Consider the following 17,642-nt stretch of genomic DNA (forward strand, 5'->3'; position numbering starts at 1 on the left):
ATACTAGGAACCATTATATCCAGATGATTTTTATTCTGTTTTTACACAATCACTTAGAATTTAAAGAGGGGTTGTTAACTTTTGAACATGACTATAATTTGTTTATCATTAACAAAAATGAGCATATGCTTAGACACAATACTTTAGAATCAGAAAATCAAAATTGTCTTCACATATTCAGATAATGGGCAGGAAGGTGATAAATGTAGTATACAGGTGATAAAGGTGATGAATGTCATATACACTCACCTAAAGGATTATTAGGAACACCATACTAATACGGTGTTTGACCCGCTTTCGCCTTAATTCTACGTGACATTGATTCAACAAGGTGCTGAAAGCATTCTTTAGAAATGTTGGCCCATATTGATAGGATAGCATCTTGCAGTTGATGGAGATTTGTGGGATGCACATCCAGGGCACGAAGCTCCTGTTCCACCACATCCCAAAGATGCTCTATTGGGTTGAGATCTGGTGACTGTAAGGGCCATTTTAGTACAGTGAACTCATTGTCACGTTCAAGAAACCAATTTGAAATGATTTGAGCTTTTTAACATGGTGCATTATCCTGCTGGAAGTAGCCATCAGAGGATGGGTACATGGTGGTCATAAAGGGATGGACATGGTCAGAAACAATGCTCAGGTAGCCCGTGGCATTTAAACGATGCCCAAAAGTGTGCCAAGAAAACATCCCCCACACCATTACACCACCACCACCAGCCTGCACAGTGGTAACAAGGCATGATGGATCCATTTTCTTATTCTATTTACGCCAAATTCTGACTCTACCATTTAAATGTCTGAACAGAAATTGAGACTCATTAGACCAGGCAACATTTTTCCACTCTTCAACTGTCCAATTTTGGTGAACTCGTGCAAATTGTAGCGTCTTTTTCCTATTTGTAGTGGAGATGAGTGGTACCCGGTGGGGTCTTCTGCTGTTGTAGCCCATCCGCCTCAAGGTTGTGCGTGTTGTGGCTCCACAAATGCTTTGCTGCATACCTCGGTTGTAACGAGTGTTTATTTCAGTCAAAGTTGCTCTTCTATCAGCTTGAATCAGTCGGCCCATTCTCCTCTGACCTCTAGCATCAACAAGGCATTTTCGCCCACACGACTGCTGCATACTGGATCCCTTTTCACACCATTCTTTGTAAACCTTAGAAATGGTTGTGCGTGAAAATCTCGGTAACTGAGCAGATTGTGAAATACTTAAACCAGCCCTTCTGGCACCAACAACCATGCCACGCTCAAAATTGCTTAAATCACCTTTCTTTCCCATTCTAACATTCAGTTTGGAGTTCAGGAGATTGTCTTGACCAGGACCACACCCCTAAATGCACTGAAGCAACTGCCATGTGATTGGTTGATTAGATAATTGCATTAATGAGAAATTGAACAGGTGTTCCTAGTAATTCTTTAGGTGAGTGTATGTCAGGCTGAACAACAGAAGATAAAACTGTTCGGTGAAAAATGTACATACATTATTATTATCATTATTATTATAAATTCAATAATCTATCATAACAATAATAATATTATTAACACTACTACTACTAATAATAATAATAATAAAACCCACACTTCCGTCCAGTAGGTGGCAACAATTCTTTCAGTTTATAGTCAAGCGCTTCAACCGGAAGAACTATTAAAGTCTTTTACTCCTCTGTATAATAAAAGTCTTTACTGTAGAAGGCATTTGCTGCGGCATTTTAAGCACGTGTAAAACCATGCCTAACGCTAGTAAGAAGGCTGCTTTTATTTATTTTTTGGTTATGTCAGTTGTAATGACAGGGACGTGGTATTTCAGCAAACTTTATGTTGTTGTTTTCTTGTTACAGGACAAAAGCGAGCAAAAAGACTGGGGTTCAGTGGTAAAAAGGTGCGTAGTTTGTGTAGCTAAGACTGTTCTGAAGTAGTTGCAAAACGTTAATATCGCGAGTCATTTTCGTAATCAGTTCCCTGCGGGGTATTTAACCGGTCGCGTGTGATTTCAAAATTACTGGTTTAAAGAAGACAGGAACATGTCTTTAAAATCCTAAAGGGACTTGAGCATTTAATTTCTTAGACTACTGTATAGGGGGCATTCTAATAAGTGTTTTCTGTCTTCTATACATTTATTGCAAAATCTTAATCATCTTGGAATGATTTGATTGGCCTTTTGTATTTTCGACACTTAATGTAATTCATGACAACCATGTGTTATCACAGAAGATAATGTTCTAATTGTTTTAGTTTTTTTTTTTATTCACTGTGCCATACTTTTGGAATAAAAGATTTATTGGCACTCTTCCCAACTCTTTCTTTTTTAATTTAGAAGGCTGTATGGAATATTTAATTAACATCTTTTTGACATTTATTTTAGATCACAGGTGGCTGTATAAGCATTGCATTGCATATCATACAATTCAATCATATATCACTGGATATTATGCCTTGTATGGCTGTGTATGTGACAAATAAAATTACAATTTGAAATCTGTGTTTGTACAGTTTTTGTCTTGAAAGGTAATGCTACTCAATTTATACCAACAACATTTAGCAGAGTAGGTCAAGATCATCTGCACAGCTTTTATGGAATAGAGTACACATTACTTATATACTAGTATTGTACTACTCTTGGCCCAAAGTGAATTTAAAGGAAAATGTTTATTATACACATTTTGTACAGTTTTGCTCATACAATAAATCTAAGAACACAATTACTTTCTAAAATTATGGTTGTCATAAATGAAATATGGAAAATCTAAAAAAGACAGTCAAGTTATTCCAAGTTGATATAAATATTGCAATGTATGCAACAATTTTATAGAAGATAAAAAACGCTTAAAATGCCCAAAAGATGAAAAATGCTTGCTAGAATGCCCAGTCATTTTAGAAATGAAATGCTGAAGTACCTTTTAGGATTTTCCAGACTTGTTTTCTTTAAACCATCACTAATGAAAAAGACGCAGGTCTGAAAATCTGTGCACAAGGGCATCTAAAGGTTTGAATACGTAATATAAGTGAGGATTACTATAGGTAGTTAACAATGATGAGAAAAACATGTTACTTTAATATGTTAGTTTTTGTTAGAATAGAACATTTCCTTTTAATATAGTAAAGCACAGTAGTAATTTTTGTAAGTAACATAATATATGCTGTGTACAGTATATATAATATACACAGTGTATTTTCAGACATATTTTATTCTTTTTTTGTGTGTGTGTGTGTGTGTGAAATCGTTAAGAATATAAAAAAGATCTACACACTTAGTCAAATGGTGTAGTCTTGACTCTTGGTGGTTAGAGTCCATATGCCCATTAAGGGAAAAAAAAAAAAAAGAAATGGTCAAAGCCATTAGGTGTCCAATACAGAAAAAGAAATTGGAAAGATAAACAAGAGCAGGCAAAAGATAAAGGCATGTATACTGTATGTGTTATTTGTTTGAGTAATATTCTGTATTTATTAAAATTAACTAATGTAACTCTTTGATGTGTTGCTAGCTTACATGACATTGGGTATAATTTCACTCTTTACTTTTGTAAATGTCTTGGATGAATTAGTAAGGTCATAGAGAAATTATTTTAAAAAGTGTTAATTTTTTTTGGCAGGGTTATTATACACACCAGAACTACCTTGGTGTTTGATTGAAAGCACTGTTACACCAGAATATATAACAAACAGTGTTATTGAACATTAAAACAAAACATACAAGTCTTTTAAAAAAAATATATATATATAATAATATAATATAATGAATATATAATATAATGATATAATGAAATTATATTATAAATATAATATAATGAAATATGTTTCATTAAAGACCCTTCACTTTTCAATTACCTAAGAAACACTAAAGGAAACCGTTAGCTATTAACGGTTAAATTACTTTAAACAGAACTCTCTGCCTAACTTTTAAATACAAAGAAATAAAATTTTATAAGGTTAAGTATCTTACAACTTGTTTATGCTAAGTTGTACTTTTGTCGTCATCCGTTCAGTAATCGGATAGTGAATCACAGATGAGAAATCGAAAAAGTAGATTGGATAAAGTTTTGTCTAAAAGACTCCAGCGCAATAAAATTCACTTATACCACATCAGTGCTGTTATTCAGTGTTGAAAATATTAACTAATTCCAGTAAAAATTTTCAGTTTAGGTTGTCTGATTAATTTATTGTTGCTGGTTAAACTTCAGGCAGATATCTACTGTACGTACTGGAAAAGTTTCAATAAATTTTGTCCAACGGTTGATTTAGGATGCGCCCACAGTTTGAAGCATGCGCATCAAACTTCTGGTTTTTAATCTGATACATAACTGCTCATAACTTTAATTCTAATAAATGTTTTGATTAAGAATCTTAATTTATGGTGAGCAGGTTTAATTAAATTCTGTCCAGCCAGTTTTGCGTGATTCTGTGACATAATCTGGCACGTAACTGCTTATAAATTTACTTCTACTCAACATTTGATTTTAGCGCATATGGGCTCTCAGTTCAGCTATTTTACATTTTACATTCCCCTACCTCGGACTGCTGTGGATATGTTTGCTCTAATGACCCATGTTTAATCAGCATGATGCTGTGACCAAAACTGGCTGGACAGACAAACAGACACGTCCAAACAGACTGGTTTGAAACTTAAAGATATAATCCAAAGAGTTAGTTCTGACCAGTGTACAGACAAGTCCTTTCTCTTATTTATGTGGATGTAAATGCAAATATTTTTTGCATTATGTTAAAATATGTCTAATTTACATTGCTGTGTATCTCATTTTAATTTTGCCAGGGTATATTGCTATTATATTACAAATTCAGTTCAATTTTACATTTTATGTTTTGTAAAGCATATTTTGCTTCTTGAAAATGTTTTATCTAAGTAACGTAAAGTGCCTCATTGCACTAAGTAATGTGTCCTAATTCTGAGTAAAATTTAATACTTTTGTACCTGTTACAGATAGTTTACCAATCAGTACAGATCTTTGCCTCAATTAAACCAGTGTAATAAAGTGCAAAAATAAAGCCTAATCAATAAGCACATTTTGTGTATGGCATATTGAAGTGATAGCATAGGATCATATAGCAACTTAATATATTTTTTAAATGTGTAGTTTTTGTGACCAATGTGGTGAAATATTCCATATTTCATGTGTGGCAAACTTACATTTTAATTTTTCTTTCTGTAAAGCCCAAAGTCTTTGAACATCACCCAAAAGGAAGAAAAAAAGATCCAGGGTTGCCCAATATTTGCGACTTTAAAGAACACAGTCAGAAACAAGCTGAACTTCGACAAAAGAGGGTAAGTTTTAATCTTTCCAGTAAGGGTAACCTTAAAAATCATAAGGTTTTCATTTCTCCGATGGGTTTGTGTGATATTGTTTCTTTTTCCTGCTTATATTATTATATACCATTTTCAAAAATACCAATAGAAAAACAAGAAAACAGAAAAGGTAACATTTCCACCATTTCAAAAGATGTGTATGTTTTTAAGTGATAACCTAATAATTTTTAACTTTCTTGTGAAATTGCAAATTATGCTAAATGATGTAATATAATCAAAGTAAACCTCACTGGGCATTAATGCAGTATAAGTCTCCAAGCCTTCTTCTGAACTACAGGTGTATTTAAAAAGTGGTTATAAATATAGTAAATTCAATTTAATTCGGTTTTATTTTATTTAAGGGAATTAAGTATAGCTCATAGTCCCAGAACAGTTATCTGCTAGCTGCAGTTATAGTTCAGGTTTCACCATATTGACACTGTGTCTGTTCTCAGAGCTAAACTAAAATTTAGAAAGACTCAAAAGTCTGTTTTAGTAATCTAATTATATAGAGTTAGACCATACTGACTACACAGAACCTCTGATCTGAAGGTAGGACTGTTAAATATTAAATCTCTCACATCTAAAAAACTTACTGTTATTGAAACTAGGATAACTGATTAGGAGTTTGATATATTAACAGAAACCTGGATCAAATCGAATAAGCATGTAGCATTAAAATGAAGCTATCTGGATACAGCTACATACATTAGTAGTAAATCAGTGTGTAGCACAGTGTGGACCCACTCACAAGGCTGGTCACATTCCCCCATTAAACATATATTCACATCAACTGCACAGAGCTTTACAGTAATGTCCCAGAGTTATCAGCTATGATTAGATCACTGTCTGACTCCACAGAACTCGTGGGGTCTCGTTTTTTTTTTTGTAATTTCATTTTGTTATATCATTTATGTAGCTCTAGTAAATAAAAGAAAATATTTGGAGATAAAAAAAACTAGAATTTAGGCCTCATCATAGCACAGATACAGTCTAAAGTTGTAAATGACTTCCTATTGATCTTCATCATGGCGTCTCCTCTGTTACTTTGCCCTAAGTGCAGTGCAGTACACCATTGATCATAGTATTCTGCTTCATAGATTAGAAAATTATGAGGAATTAAGGGAACGGCTCTCTTCTGACTCAAATCTTATTTGACTCATCATTATCAGTTATGTAGATTTAAATGTTCTAAAGTGAGGTTTGGTGTGCCATGTGGTTCGGTTTTAGGCCCATTCCTTTTTTCCTCTGTACATGCTTCCTCTGGGTAACATAATTCATAAACATGGTATAAGTTTCCACTTTTATGCTGATGACACACAGTTATATGTCTCAGCAAAGCCGGAAGAGCTACCACCCCAAGTATATTCCCAAAAATTCTAATGTACTCATACTGTTATGTGTATAAATGGCAATTAAATTAAATCTTGAAACAAGCCCCAGTTAGTCCAGAATGCAGTCAGAGTCCTAACTAGAACTAGAAGATATAAGCATTATCACCTCATCTTAATCACCCTGCATTGGTTTCCATTGACATTTCACAGTGATTTAAACATACTTCTACTATACTACAAGTATATACTACTTGTTTGCTGCACATGATGAAATAAAGGTCAGCCCAAATTACTGTTAAATAAAAATATAAAACCATATTAGTGTTTAAAGTTTTATGTTTTGTCTTAGCTAGAAGAGCAGCAACAGAGGCAGCAGCTGGCACGGAATAAGGAACTCATGAAGAGAAGGAGTCTTGATGTCTTCCAGAATGACATCCAGGACAGACAGCGAGAGTTTGAACAAAGGGTTTGTAGCAATTAAAGTGTACATTAAAATTACACAGTACTAAAACTCTAGTTCCTCATGACATTTGCACATTAAGGTCTTGGTTGTTTATTTGATGCAAAAGTATTTGATTAAGTTTCTTGTATTCTCTGCTTTGTGGTTGAATTCCACAAATTGAGTTACATTAGGTATAAAGTTTTACAGAAATACATTAATGAAAAGATGCAAACCACCTATGTGATACTAACCAACACCCCTGTTTTAGAACTTTGAGATGTTTTATAGAGTTGCAATTAGGTGTGCATTTTGCTTAATTAAAATTTTCATATGCATGTAAAAGTTGATGTTGGGAAGTGTTATTTTCCCACTGTATTTAATCTTTTGTGTGCTACAAAGATTGTTGTAATGAACAGGAATTTTTAAACAGGAATATGAATTGCACAAAAAAAAGCTTTAATTAACTCGACTCTCTAGCTCTATATACTTTTAGTACAATACATGTTAGCTACTTTGATTGAACCTGAAATAGAACAGTGGTTCTTTTGTAAGTGGGAAAATTCGTTTTCGAAAAGTTTGTCTGAGGTTGTATTTGCTACAATTAACACATGCTACAGTCAGATGAATTTTTTTAATTTATTTATTTTTACTCAAAACAAAAAATTAAAAGACAGGGTATTAACTTTTTATACCTGACTGTACAGTATATAAATATATGAACATGTTTATGTACATTTGTTTGCGTATGTAGAAATGTATTTTGAACAGTGGATTTGAAAAATTTTCTAAATTATAAATTTAAAATGTAAAACAAGTAAAAAGAGGTTTATAAAAAGAAAAAGGTTTTAAGTTTAACTGTGTGCGCACGCAGGAAATGAAGAAAACTTTGGAGAAACATGCCAGTATTGAAAATGAGAATTCAAAGAAGACATATTACAAAGAATTTCAAAAAGTAAGTTCTTGGACATTTTAGTTATAATTATGAATCATTTATTTATTTGTTTGTTTATTTATTTATTTAATGTGTTGTTTGTCCATGTGCAACCAGGTGATTCAAGTTGCGGATGTTATTTTGGAGGTTTTGGATGCTAGGGACCCGTTAGGCTGTCGCTGTCCTCAGGTTGAGCAAGCTGTTGCCCAGAGTGGAACCAATAAGAAAATTATTTTAGTTCTTAATAAAATCGGTAAGTGGGAATGGCCAAAGCAAATTGTTTCTTTGTATTTTACCAATCACTGAAAGCATTTGAATTTGTCAATATTAGACAACAGACCAGAATTTCACTTTGTTTCATGTTATAGTTCACCATCTGTGTCCAGACTCCTTTTGAATACCAAAATCTAATATAACCTAATAAAAAAAAAAAAAGTAATCTATTGTAGAACCCCATTGTGTAAAAGTGTGCAGGATTAGACAAGTAAAGTTTTAGCTGAACTACAAAGAATTTGTCCAACAGGGCCCAATTTTCTTACCTAGCAATAATCACCTGGCAACAAAAACATAAAACATGTGCTACTAATGAGGTGCCAGATTCTAAATCTTGATGTAAATATTAGGAAATGCAAGCTGCATCTTTTGATCTTAAATTCAAATGTTCACAGCCCTCATTTAAAAGCAATATAATGTGAGTGTGTGTGTATATATATATATATATATATATATATATATATATATATATATATATATATAATACACACGTTACTGTTTATTGCTTTTAAATGAGAGCTGTGTAGTGTAAAAATAGTTTTTGATTGTTTGCATTCCTTAAGACCTGGTGCCCAAAGACATTGTGGAAAAGTGGATTAAGTATCTTCGCAATGAGTTCCCCACAGTGGCCTTCAAAGCTTCCACCCAGCAGCAGAACAAAAACTTGGTGAGTGCCTTGTAGCAGTGGTGTGCATTCATATACAGTTGACAATATGAAGAAATATTCTGGCTTCATCTCTCTGTTACAACAAATACTCATGAATACATTCATTGGCTGAAGCTTGTGTCCTCATTGGGTTACAGAACAACTAAATATTTAATTATAAATCTTCATATAGAAATGTAGCAAAGTTCCTGTGAACCAGGCTACTCAGGGGCTCCTGGGCAGCAGGGCATGTGTGGGGTCTGACTGTCTCTTGAAGCTGCTCGGCAATTATTGCCGCATCCAAGACATTAAGACCACCATAACAGTAGGAGTAGTTGGTGAGTGATTTACATTACCTTAGGAAGGCAATTTTTTGTAGGAAAAATTACTTTATTGACCATATTTTAAATTTTTTCTAGGGTTTCCTAATGTTGGAAAAAGCAGTTTGATTAACAGTTTAAAGAGGACTCGAGCTTGCACTGTAGGAGCTACCCCTGGTGTAACAAAGTAAGCTTTATTATTTTATATTATATTATTTAGTTCTATATTGAATTTAGTTCTATTATGTTATGTATTAAATAACATACCCTAACAACTTTGGATGCTTGTCCAATGATTAATTGTTTTTCTGGTTATAACTTTTGTCTTAGGTGCCTACAAGAGGTGCATATAGACAAACACATTAAGATTTTGGATTGTCCTGGTATTGTCATGACATCATCCAGCGATGCTGCTATGATTCTTCGAAACTGTGTAAAAATCGAACAGTTAGTCAACCCAGTCCCGGCCGTTGAAACAATTTTACAACGCTGCAATAAAAAACAGGTGGGTTATAGTGATTTTATTCTGATTAGGATTTTAATTTTATATTGAAATTTTAGTATTATTATAGGATCTGAAATTAAACTGTTTTTATATTATCATGACTTGTTATGTTTAATTAACAAAACACTTCAAACACCATCATGAAACGCATCATGCAAATTGATGCATACAATGTTAACAATGGTAACTGCAAAATCAATAACAGTTTCAGCATATACTGTAACTGTGTACTTCTTATTCTTAAAATACTGTATGTGAAGAAGGAAAATTCATGCAACATCTTTTGGTTTACATTAATGACAATGACATTAATGATTAATCTCACTTTTTTCCTTTTACTCTTAATTAATTTCATCCCTGTTTGGGCCATCTTAAAGTAATTTCTCCCAGTAAGGTAATTACTTTAATAAATTCCTAGAATGTAGTCATAGGGTTATTTTTTTGTCATTTATTTTTCAAAGATTCAAAAAATGGTTGTTAGGTGAACAAACATTATCTTTGCACAGTTGATTTTCAAACAAACATACAGTATACACACAAATCTGAGAGCTGTCATTGATAAATACAATATTATTTACAGCTTGAAGATGTTAGGGTCTATTTTCCACTTATAATTTGTCAACTAAATGTCAGTACAACAAGCCTGTAAATAAAGTTTCACATAATAAACGTTCATTTCATTTTTGACTGAGAAGCCTCAACACATAAATGAAGATTCGTCTTACATCACTAGTACAGGAATGGAATGGAGACAAAGCAACATAAAAGCAAACCAGTTGCTTAAGGTACAGGCATCCACTTATGGAATGAAATCCAGAGGGACATGATTTGAAGGGAGATGATGGTTGGCAATGCCTTAGCAGCAGGCGTTGGTATTTGTCTCACATGCTTTTGTGTTGTCTAATCACTGAGTGTTTATTTTTATTTATTTTACTATTTTATTTTTTGTTTGATGTCCTAGAAGTGAAGACAAGTTGAACATTATTTTAACATTTGAAAGTCCTGCATATTGTAACAGTAAACCCATCCAAATTGTCAACAGTATGTTACTCATGGCTATCAGGTATCACTACCAACACAGCAGGAATGGCTTTAGATTTAAAACCAATGAGATCATCAAGGGCGTATGATAGGTTTATCATATTAATATGCCTTTACAGTCATGTGTACAAATAGCATAGTCAGTGTCGCCAAGCCTTTCCTTAACTTATGGGTGCCTTTGTTCAGAGTAAGCATGGAGGACAAGGAGTTGTCAGTCTTCACCTACAGTACTGGTGTTTGCCCCTCAGAAAGTCCTGTATCCAATTGCACCAATAGTTATAACTTGGTGGTGGTGATTAAATTATAGTTTATTATTTAATACAGAATGAACAGCATACTGATGTAGGTTTTCTTTTTGGCCAAATGTATGATAGTGCCATTAAAGAATAGTTGTGTAAACCATTGATGCACCACATCATAGTGAGTGCCAGCCCTGTTTTTCAATAGTGAAGCAAAAATATCATGGCTAGGAGGGGGAGGAACATGATAATCCATAATGTGGGCAGACAAGTACTACTTTTATGATATTTATGAAGTCAATATTGCTGTCTGTCCTTTTTAGATCATGGAGCACTACGGCGTTTCAGACTTTCACACAACGTCTGAATTTTTGGCATTGCTTGCCCATCGTCAGGGCAAGCTGAGAAAAGGTGGGCTACCTGACACTCCCCTAGCTGCCAAGGGTGTTCTCATGGATTGGACAGGGTGAGTTGTGCATTTAGAAACCAATTTAAAGTTTCAAGTAGGGTAACTTTTATATAACTTTCACATACAAATTGTGAATAAATACATAAAAAGTGATCTAGGCCCATCCAAGTTGTGCCAATGATTCAAGTGTTCAGGTTTGTTAGGAGAGAATGAAAGATTGTTCTATGTAATGAATTATGTTATAAAATTTGTATCTTGGATTTCTATAAAGTTGCTTTATGACAATATCCATTGTTAAATGTTACAAAAATAAAAATTAGTTGAATAATTAGTTTAGTCATTTACATGTTTCTTTACAGAGGACGTATCAACTACTACACACATCCTCCAGAAACACATGTACTACCAACACATGTCAGTGCACAGATTTTAACTGAGATGAACATAGAGTTTGACTGGGATGAACTGGAGAAAGGCAACCAGGAGGCCTTAACTGGTAAATAAAAAAAGCAATAAGCTGTAAAAAGCAGCATTTATATTTTCAAGTAAACATGCCATTCTGGTTTTAGCTGTCCTCTATTATTAAATGCTTCATATAATATTTATATTTATTTATTTATTTATTTTAGAATGTAACCCCGGAAATGAGATGGCATTTTGCATGGACACATTAGGAATGACGGGAGTTGGCCAGGAAGAGCCAGCAAAAATAGAATTCCTTGATGTTGATTCCCAACAATCGTCTGAACTTATGGATGCAGATGATGATCCAGAGGTGCATGATTTTTTAAAATATAATTTCCACCCCCACATTTCTGAAAGCATAAATGTACAATTTAAACAGCTACTCCACAATTTTAATCTAAACTATTAAAGCGTGTCTGTTGCAACATCTCGAATGCAACATAAATAATTAAAAAATGTATTTAAAAATCAGTTTTGGAGTTACTACATGAAATGGTCAAACATTACAATATTGTGGTCATAATATGTAACTAAAATTATTTTGTGCTTAAGTTGATGTTCGTTAATGGGCAGGCACTGACTAATAAGTTTTTGTGGATTTTTCCATATTTGTATGTGTCAAGTAATTAAACTTTCCATCCGCTTTTAAGTTTGGGCCCATGACTGTAGATATCAAAGCAGGAAAAACTAAATCTGGTGCAGTGGCTGTTCCAGCTCAAAAGCCTATGGACTTCGATATTGCAGCTGTTGACCCACTTCAGCAAGGCCAGGCACTTTTGGCCGCTAACAAGAAAAGAAAGAAGCAGCAAAAAAGAGCAGGTATTTATTTGCTCAGCCACTTAAAATATATTATACATAAATGGCAAAACCACATTTATTGTCATGCACTTGGTATATAGTAAAAAGGAACAATTTTGCTGTCATGTCAATTAGCAATTAATCTAAACACTTTTTTTGGTTGTTGATACTTGGCACTTAACACAAACTTTATCTCTTTGCTTTTTCCATAGACAAACTTGCCACGAAACTCTCAGATTCTCTAACATCAGCCATGAATTTTGCCTTTCTGGATAACTGAAACTGAACAGGGATGCCCCTGTAGCCAACTTGTACAGTTTTTTTTTGGTTAATTAGTATGCCCCAGACGTCATTACAATTACTTAAACCAGAAAAGAAACATCTTCAAACAGACAGTTCCAAAATCATACTAGCTCACAGATATATGAATGCATGGACAGGGCTAGGAACATTTGGGAGGGAATCCCTTTGGCAAAACAAATACATTGTAGAGTGAAAAAAATGGTTTGAGGATGTATATTTAATTAATGTACCTGAGTCTAAATACTAATAAACATCATTGCTAATTCCTTGCTGTATTGTTTTATGTACTGTTATGCATAATTGCACAATTGTCAATGAGTAATTAAATATTTAAGAACTTTTGACTGCATATCACCCATATCTAGTCATTTAGGGGTTTTTTTTCCTGTGAGAGTTTAGAGACCAGATAGTGGTAAATGTTTAGAAACTTTTGTCATTGGAACCTACCAATTATTCTTAAGCTCCAGCTGTTCTTAAGAAAATTTTAATATTAATATATCTTTATGCAATCTACTTTTTCAATTTCACTCTCCGATTACTGAACAGGGAGTGTATTTGGCTGGCGACAAAAGGATTATTTTAGCTTAGCATAAACAAGGTGTAAAATGTTTTGTATCCTCTCTTTTTCATTAATTGTAATAAAAATGAAATGACAGTAGATTCAAAATCTTGCCATGAACTAGGTATATTTTATACAATTTCCTAATATTTAGCCACCAATTAAATTGTAAAATTGTAAAATTACACTTTTAAATAATAAAAGGGTTTATCTTTGTTGCAGGCAGACATGTATAGTATGTGGGCTTTAATTTGAAAAAATAATATCATTAATTACATTAAAGCTGGTTGGTGTATTTTTAGCTTTAACCTTTGAACTATTTTTGTAAACTCTTTCCCCATCAACAATGGGTACTTATGCTACTGTAGTATAAAATATAAAACAGGTTTAAGACTTTTTTGTTTAATGTAAGTACAAGTTAATTTTTTTGAAGAAAATAAAAGGTATGAATAAAGATATAGTAAAAAAATATATTATAATTAAGTCGTTGCAATGTGGCCACAAAACACATCTAAAATATTTTGTGAACCAGGTCTTGTAACCTAATGTTTTTTTAAATCAACCTGATAAATGATGAAAATAATCTGCTCATTGCATGAATCCAGAAATATTCATTTAAATTTCTAAGACACTTTGTTGTCAAAAACTTTTACATGCTGTAATTCACACCAGAGAAGATAAATGCCTGCATAATGTGCTCCATAATGAGCCTTTCTGACTGAGAGGGAAGTGCTACAAGAAATAATGTGAAGACAGTTTTTATTTTATTTGTTTATTTATTTTTTATTTCGAATATAGTTAACTGTCAGGCAAAGCAAAATAACTACAGATTCACTGGCAAGAATCCTAAGAAAGGTTCAAAAAAGTGTAAAAATAGGGTATAAGGTTTGTAAAAGCCCACTCTTACACCCTATGCATAACTTATTATTATAAAAAAAAAAAGCTAATAAAACTGAACTGAAACCAAAATATATACAGTATAACAAATAATAATGTTTACAGTGGACCACATTACAAACATTTACACTTAAGCAGATATTCTTGAACATTTGTAAGTGACAATGACAGGCAATGTTTCACATAAGCAGTGAAAAGCGGTCAAAATAAAGTCTGAAAAATATTTTTTGGTTTAATTAGTGCTATATGACTAGAATAAGTAGACTGACAAATTGCTAGAATATCCTCAGCTGGATCAACTGCCTTGGATGTGGCTCACCCTAAGGATTTACCCTGTGGCTGTGTCCCGTCTAAGATCATTATCATTATCAAAGCAAGTGCGAATGAAAGACTGTACCTTTACTTGGGTTTATATGAAATAAACTGGGAATATATGCTTTTAATTTGACTTGCTTCATTTTTAAGTAGACACATTTTTAAGTGCTCATGTCTTTGTGTCAAGGATTCTCTGAGTTTGAGTTTCATTGTTGTGATGCGTTTCAGAAAGATATTCGTGGACACTGAAATGGTTAAAAGCGCACCCTGTTTATTTTCTTTTACAAAGCACATTGTTTTGTTGATATTGTGAGTGTACGAAAATAAAGGTAGAGCCATTACAGATTTAAATCATGTACTATACTTGTGTGTATGGTAAAATATGCTGTTACCAGAAAAAAAATGCAAGTTATACCACCGGCGGGATACCTCCACGCGGGTGACCACAGTGAGGTTAAAATGCTAACAGATATTACAACTTGACATACTTAAACGGGACTAATATCAAACTAGACCAATACAAAATCACAATTAAAGTCATGACAAAACAATGTTCCTCACAGTGTAGAAAGTGATTTTTTTTTATAACCAAAATTTTACAATCCCTTTAAATACATGAGTTATTTGCTCTGCGCATGTTCAGGTTTGTATAAATCTCTCGCTTTCTCACTCTTTTTCTCTTTATGTGTTTCTGTGTGTGTGTTTACATAGTACATCTCCAAAAATTAGAGTATCATGAAAAAATAATTTTTCTTAGTTTATTTAAAAACTAAAACTCATATATTCTAAATTCATTGCATGTAAAGTACTTAGATAATCAGAATTTACAGCTCATGAATAAGAAAAATCCAGTATCTCAAAATATTAGAATAATTGCTGAGAGCATTTAAAAAACTATTTGCAATACATACATGGCCAAAAGTTTTGAGAATGACACCAATCTTAATTTTCACAAAGTCTGCTGTTTTTGAAACTTTTTGTCAGATGTTACTATAGTATACTGAACTATAATTACAAGCATTTCATATGTGTCAAAGGCTTTTATAGACAATTACATTAAGTTTACGCAAATATTTAATATTTAAAGAGTTGACACTTCTTTTTCAAAACCTCTGCAATTTTCCCAGGCATGCTGTCAATCATCCTATGGGCCACATCCTGACTGATGGCAGCACATTCTTGCATAATCAATGCTTGGCGTTTGTCAGAATTTCTGGGTTTTTGTTTGTCCCCCTCCTATTAAGGATTGATCACAAGTTCTCAGTGGGATACTGGTCTGGGGAGTTTCCCGGCCATGGACTCAAATTTTTTATGTTTTGTCCCCTGAGCCACTTGGCTTCCCGAGCCAACAGTAAAACATCCTGGCACTATAGGCAAATGCTAAGTCCTGCTAGGAAAGGAAATTATATCCGTATACAGTTGGACAAAAAAGTCTTTAGTCAGCCACCAACTGTGCAAGTTCTTCCACTTAAAAAGACCTCAACTATGAGAGACAAAATAAAATAAAAAAATCCAGAAAATCACATTGTAGGATTTTTTATGAATTAATTGGTAAATTCCTCAGTAAAATAAGTATTTGGTCACCTACAAACAAGCAAGATTTCTGGATCTCACAGACCTGTAACTTCTTATTTAAGAGGCTCCTCTGTCCTCCACTTACCTGTATTAATGGCATCTGTTATCAGTATAAAAGACACCTGTCCACTACCTCAAACAGTCACACTCCAAACTCCACTATGGCCAAGACCAAAGAGCTGTCAAAGGACACCAGACACAAAATTCTGTACCTGCACCAGGCTGGGAAGACTGAATCTGCAATAGGTAAGCAGCTCGGTGTGAAGAAATCAACTGTGGGAGCAATTATTAGAAAATAGAAGACATACAAGACCACTGATAATTTTGCTCGATCCGGGGCTCCACGCAAGATCTCACCCTGTGGGGTCAAAATGATCACAAGAACTGTAAGCAAAAATCCCAGAACGATACGGGGGGACCTAGTGAATGACCTGCAGAGAGCTGGGACCAAAGTAACAAAGGCTACCATCAGTAACACACTGCACCGCCAGGGACTCAAATCCTGCAGTGCCAGACGTGTCCCCCTGCTTAAGCCAGTACGTGTCCAGGCTAAAGTTTGCTAGAGAGCATTTGGATGATCCAGAACTGTCATCTGACAGTGCAGTCAGATGAAACCAAAATAGAACCTTTTTGTAAAAACTTACTCTGTCATGTTTGAAGGAGAAAGAATGCTGAGTTGCATCAAAAGAACGCCATACCTACTGTGAAGCATGGGGGTGGAAACATCATGCTTTGGGGTTGTTTTTTGCAAAGGGACCAGGACGAAGATCTGTGTGATCCGCATGACAATGATCCCAAAGACACCGCCTGGGCAACAAAGGAGTGGTTTCGTAAGAAGCATTACAAGGTCCTGGAGTGGCCTAACCAGTCTCCAAATCTTAACCCCATAGAAAATCTTTGGAGGGAGTTGAAAGTCCATGTTGCCCAGCGACAGCTTCAAAACATCACTGCTCTAGAGGAGATCTGCATGGAGGAATGGGCCAAAATACCAGCAACAGTGTGTATGAAAACCTTGTGAAGACTTACAGAAAAACGTTTGACCTCTTTTATAGCCAACAAAGTATTGTGATGAAATTTTGTTATTGACCAAATAATTATTTTCCACCATTTGCAAATAAATTCTTAAAAAATCCTACAATGTGATTTTCTGGATTTTTTTTTCTTATTTTGTCTCTCATAGTTGAGGTATACCTATGATGAAAATACAGGCCTCTCTCAGCTTTTGAAATGGGAGAACTTGCACAGTTGGTGGCTGACTAAATACATTTTTGCCCCACTGTAAATATATATC

At 33.9% G+C, this 17,642-nt stretch overlaps 1 protein-coding gene across 1 annotated transcript; it reads left to right on the plus strand.

Moving 5' to 3' along the window:
- Window positions 1-1,694: 1,694 nt before the first annotated feature.
- Window positions 1,695-13,283, plus strand: gnl3l (guanine nucleotide binding protein-like 3 (nucleolar)-like). Its single transcript, XM_053484175.1, has 15 exons — window positions 1,695-1,740; window positions 1,839-1,879; window positions 5,168-5,278; window positions 6,983-7,099; window positions 7,947-8,027; window positions 8,124-8,259; window positions 8,843-8,946; window positions 9,119-9,263; window positions 9,345-9,432; window positions 9,576-9,750; window positions 11,354-11,496; window positions 11,799-11,935; window positions 12,069-12,214; window positions 12,555-12,723; window positions 12,915-13,283. Exons 1-15 carry the CDS (start codon window positions 1,728-1,730, stop codon window positions 12,980-12,982), a joined length of 1,674 nt encoding a protein of 557 aa, XP_053340150.1. The 5' UTR covers window positions 1,695-1,727; the 3' UTR covers window positions 12,983-13,283.
- The last annotated feature ends 4,359 nt before the right edge of the window (window positions 13,284-17,642 follow it).

This window comes from Clarias gariepinus, chromosome 23 (genome assembly GCF_024256425.1).
Source record: "Clarias gariepinus isolate MV-2021 ecotype Netherlands chromosome 23, CGAR_prim_01v2, whole genome shotgun sequence".
NCBI lineage: Eukaryota > Metazoa > Chordata > Actinopteri > Siluriformes > Clariidae > Clarias > Clarias gariepinus.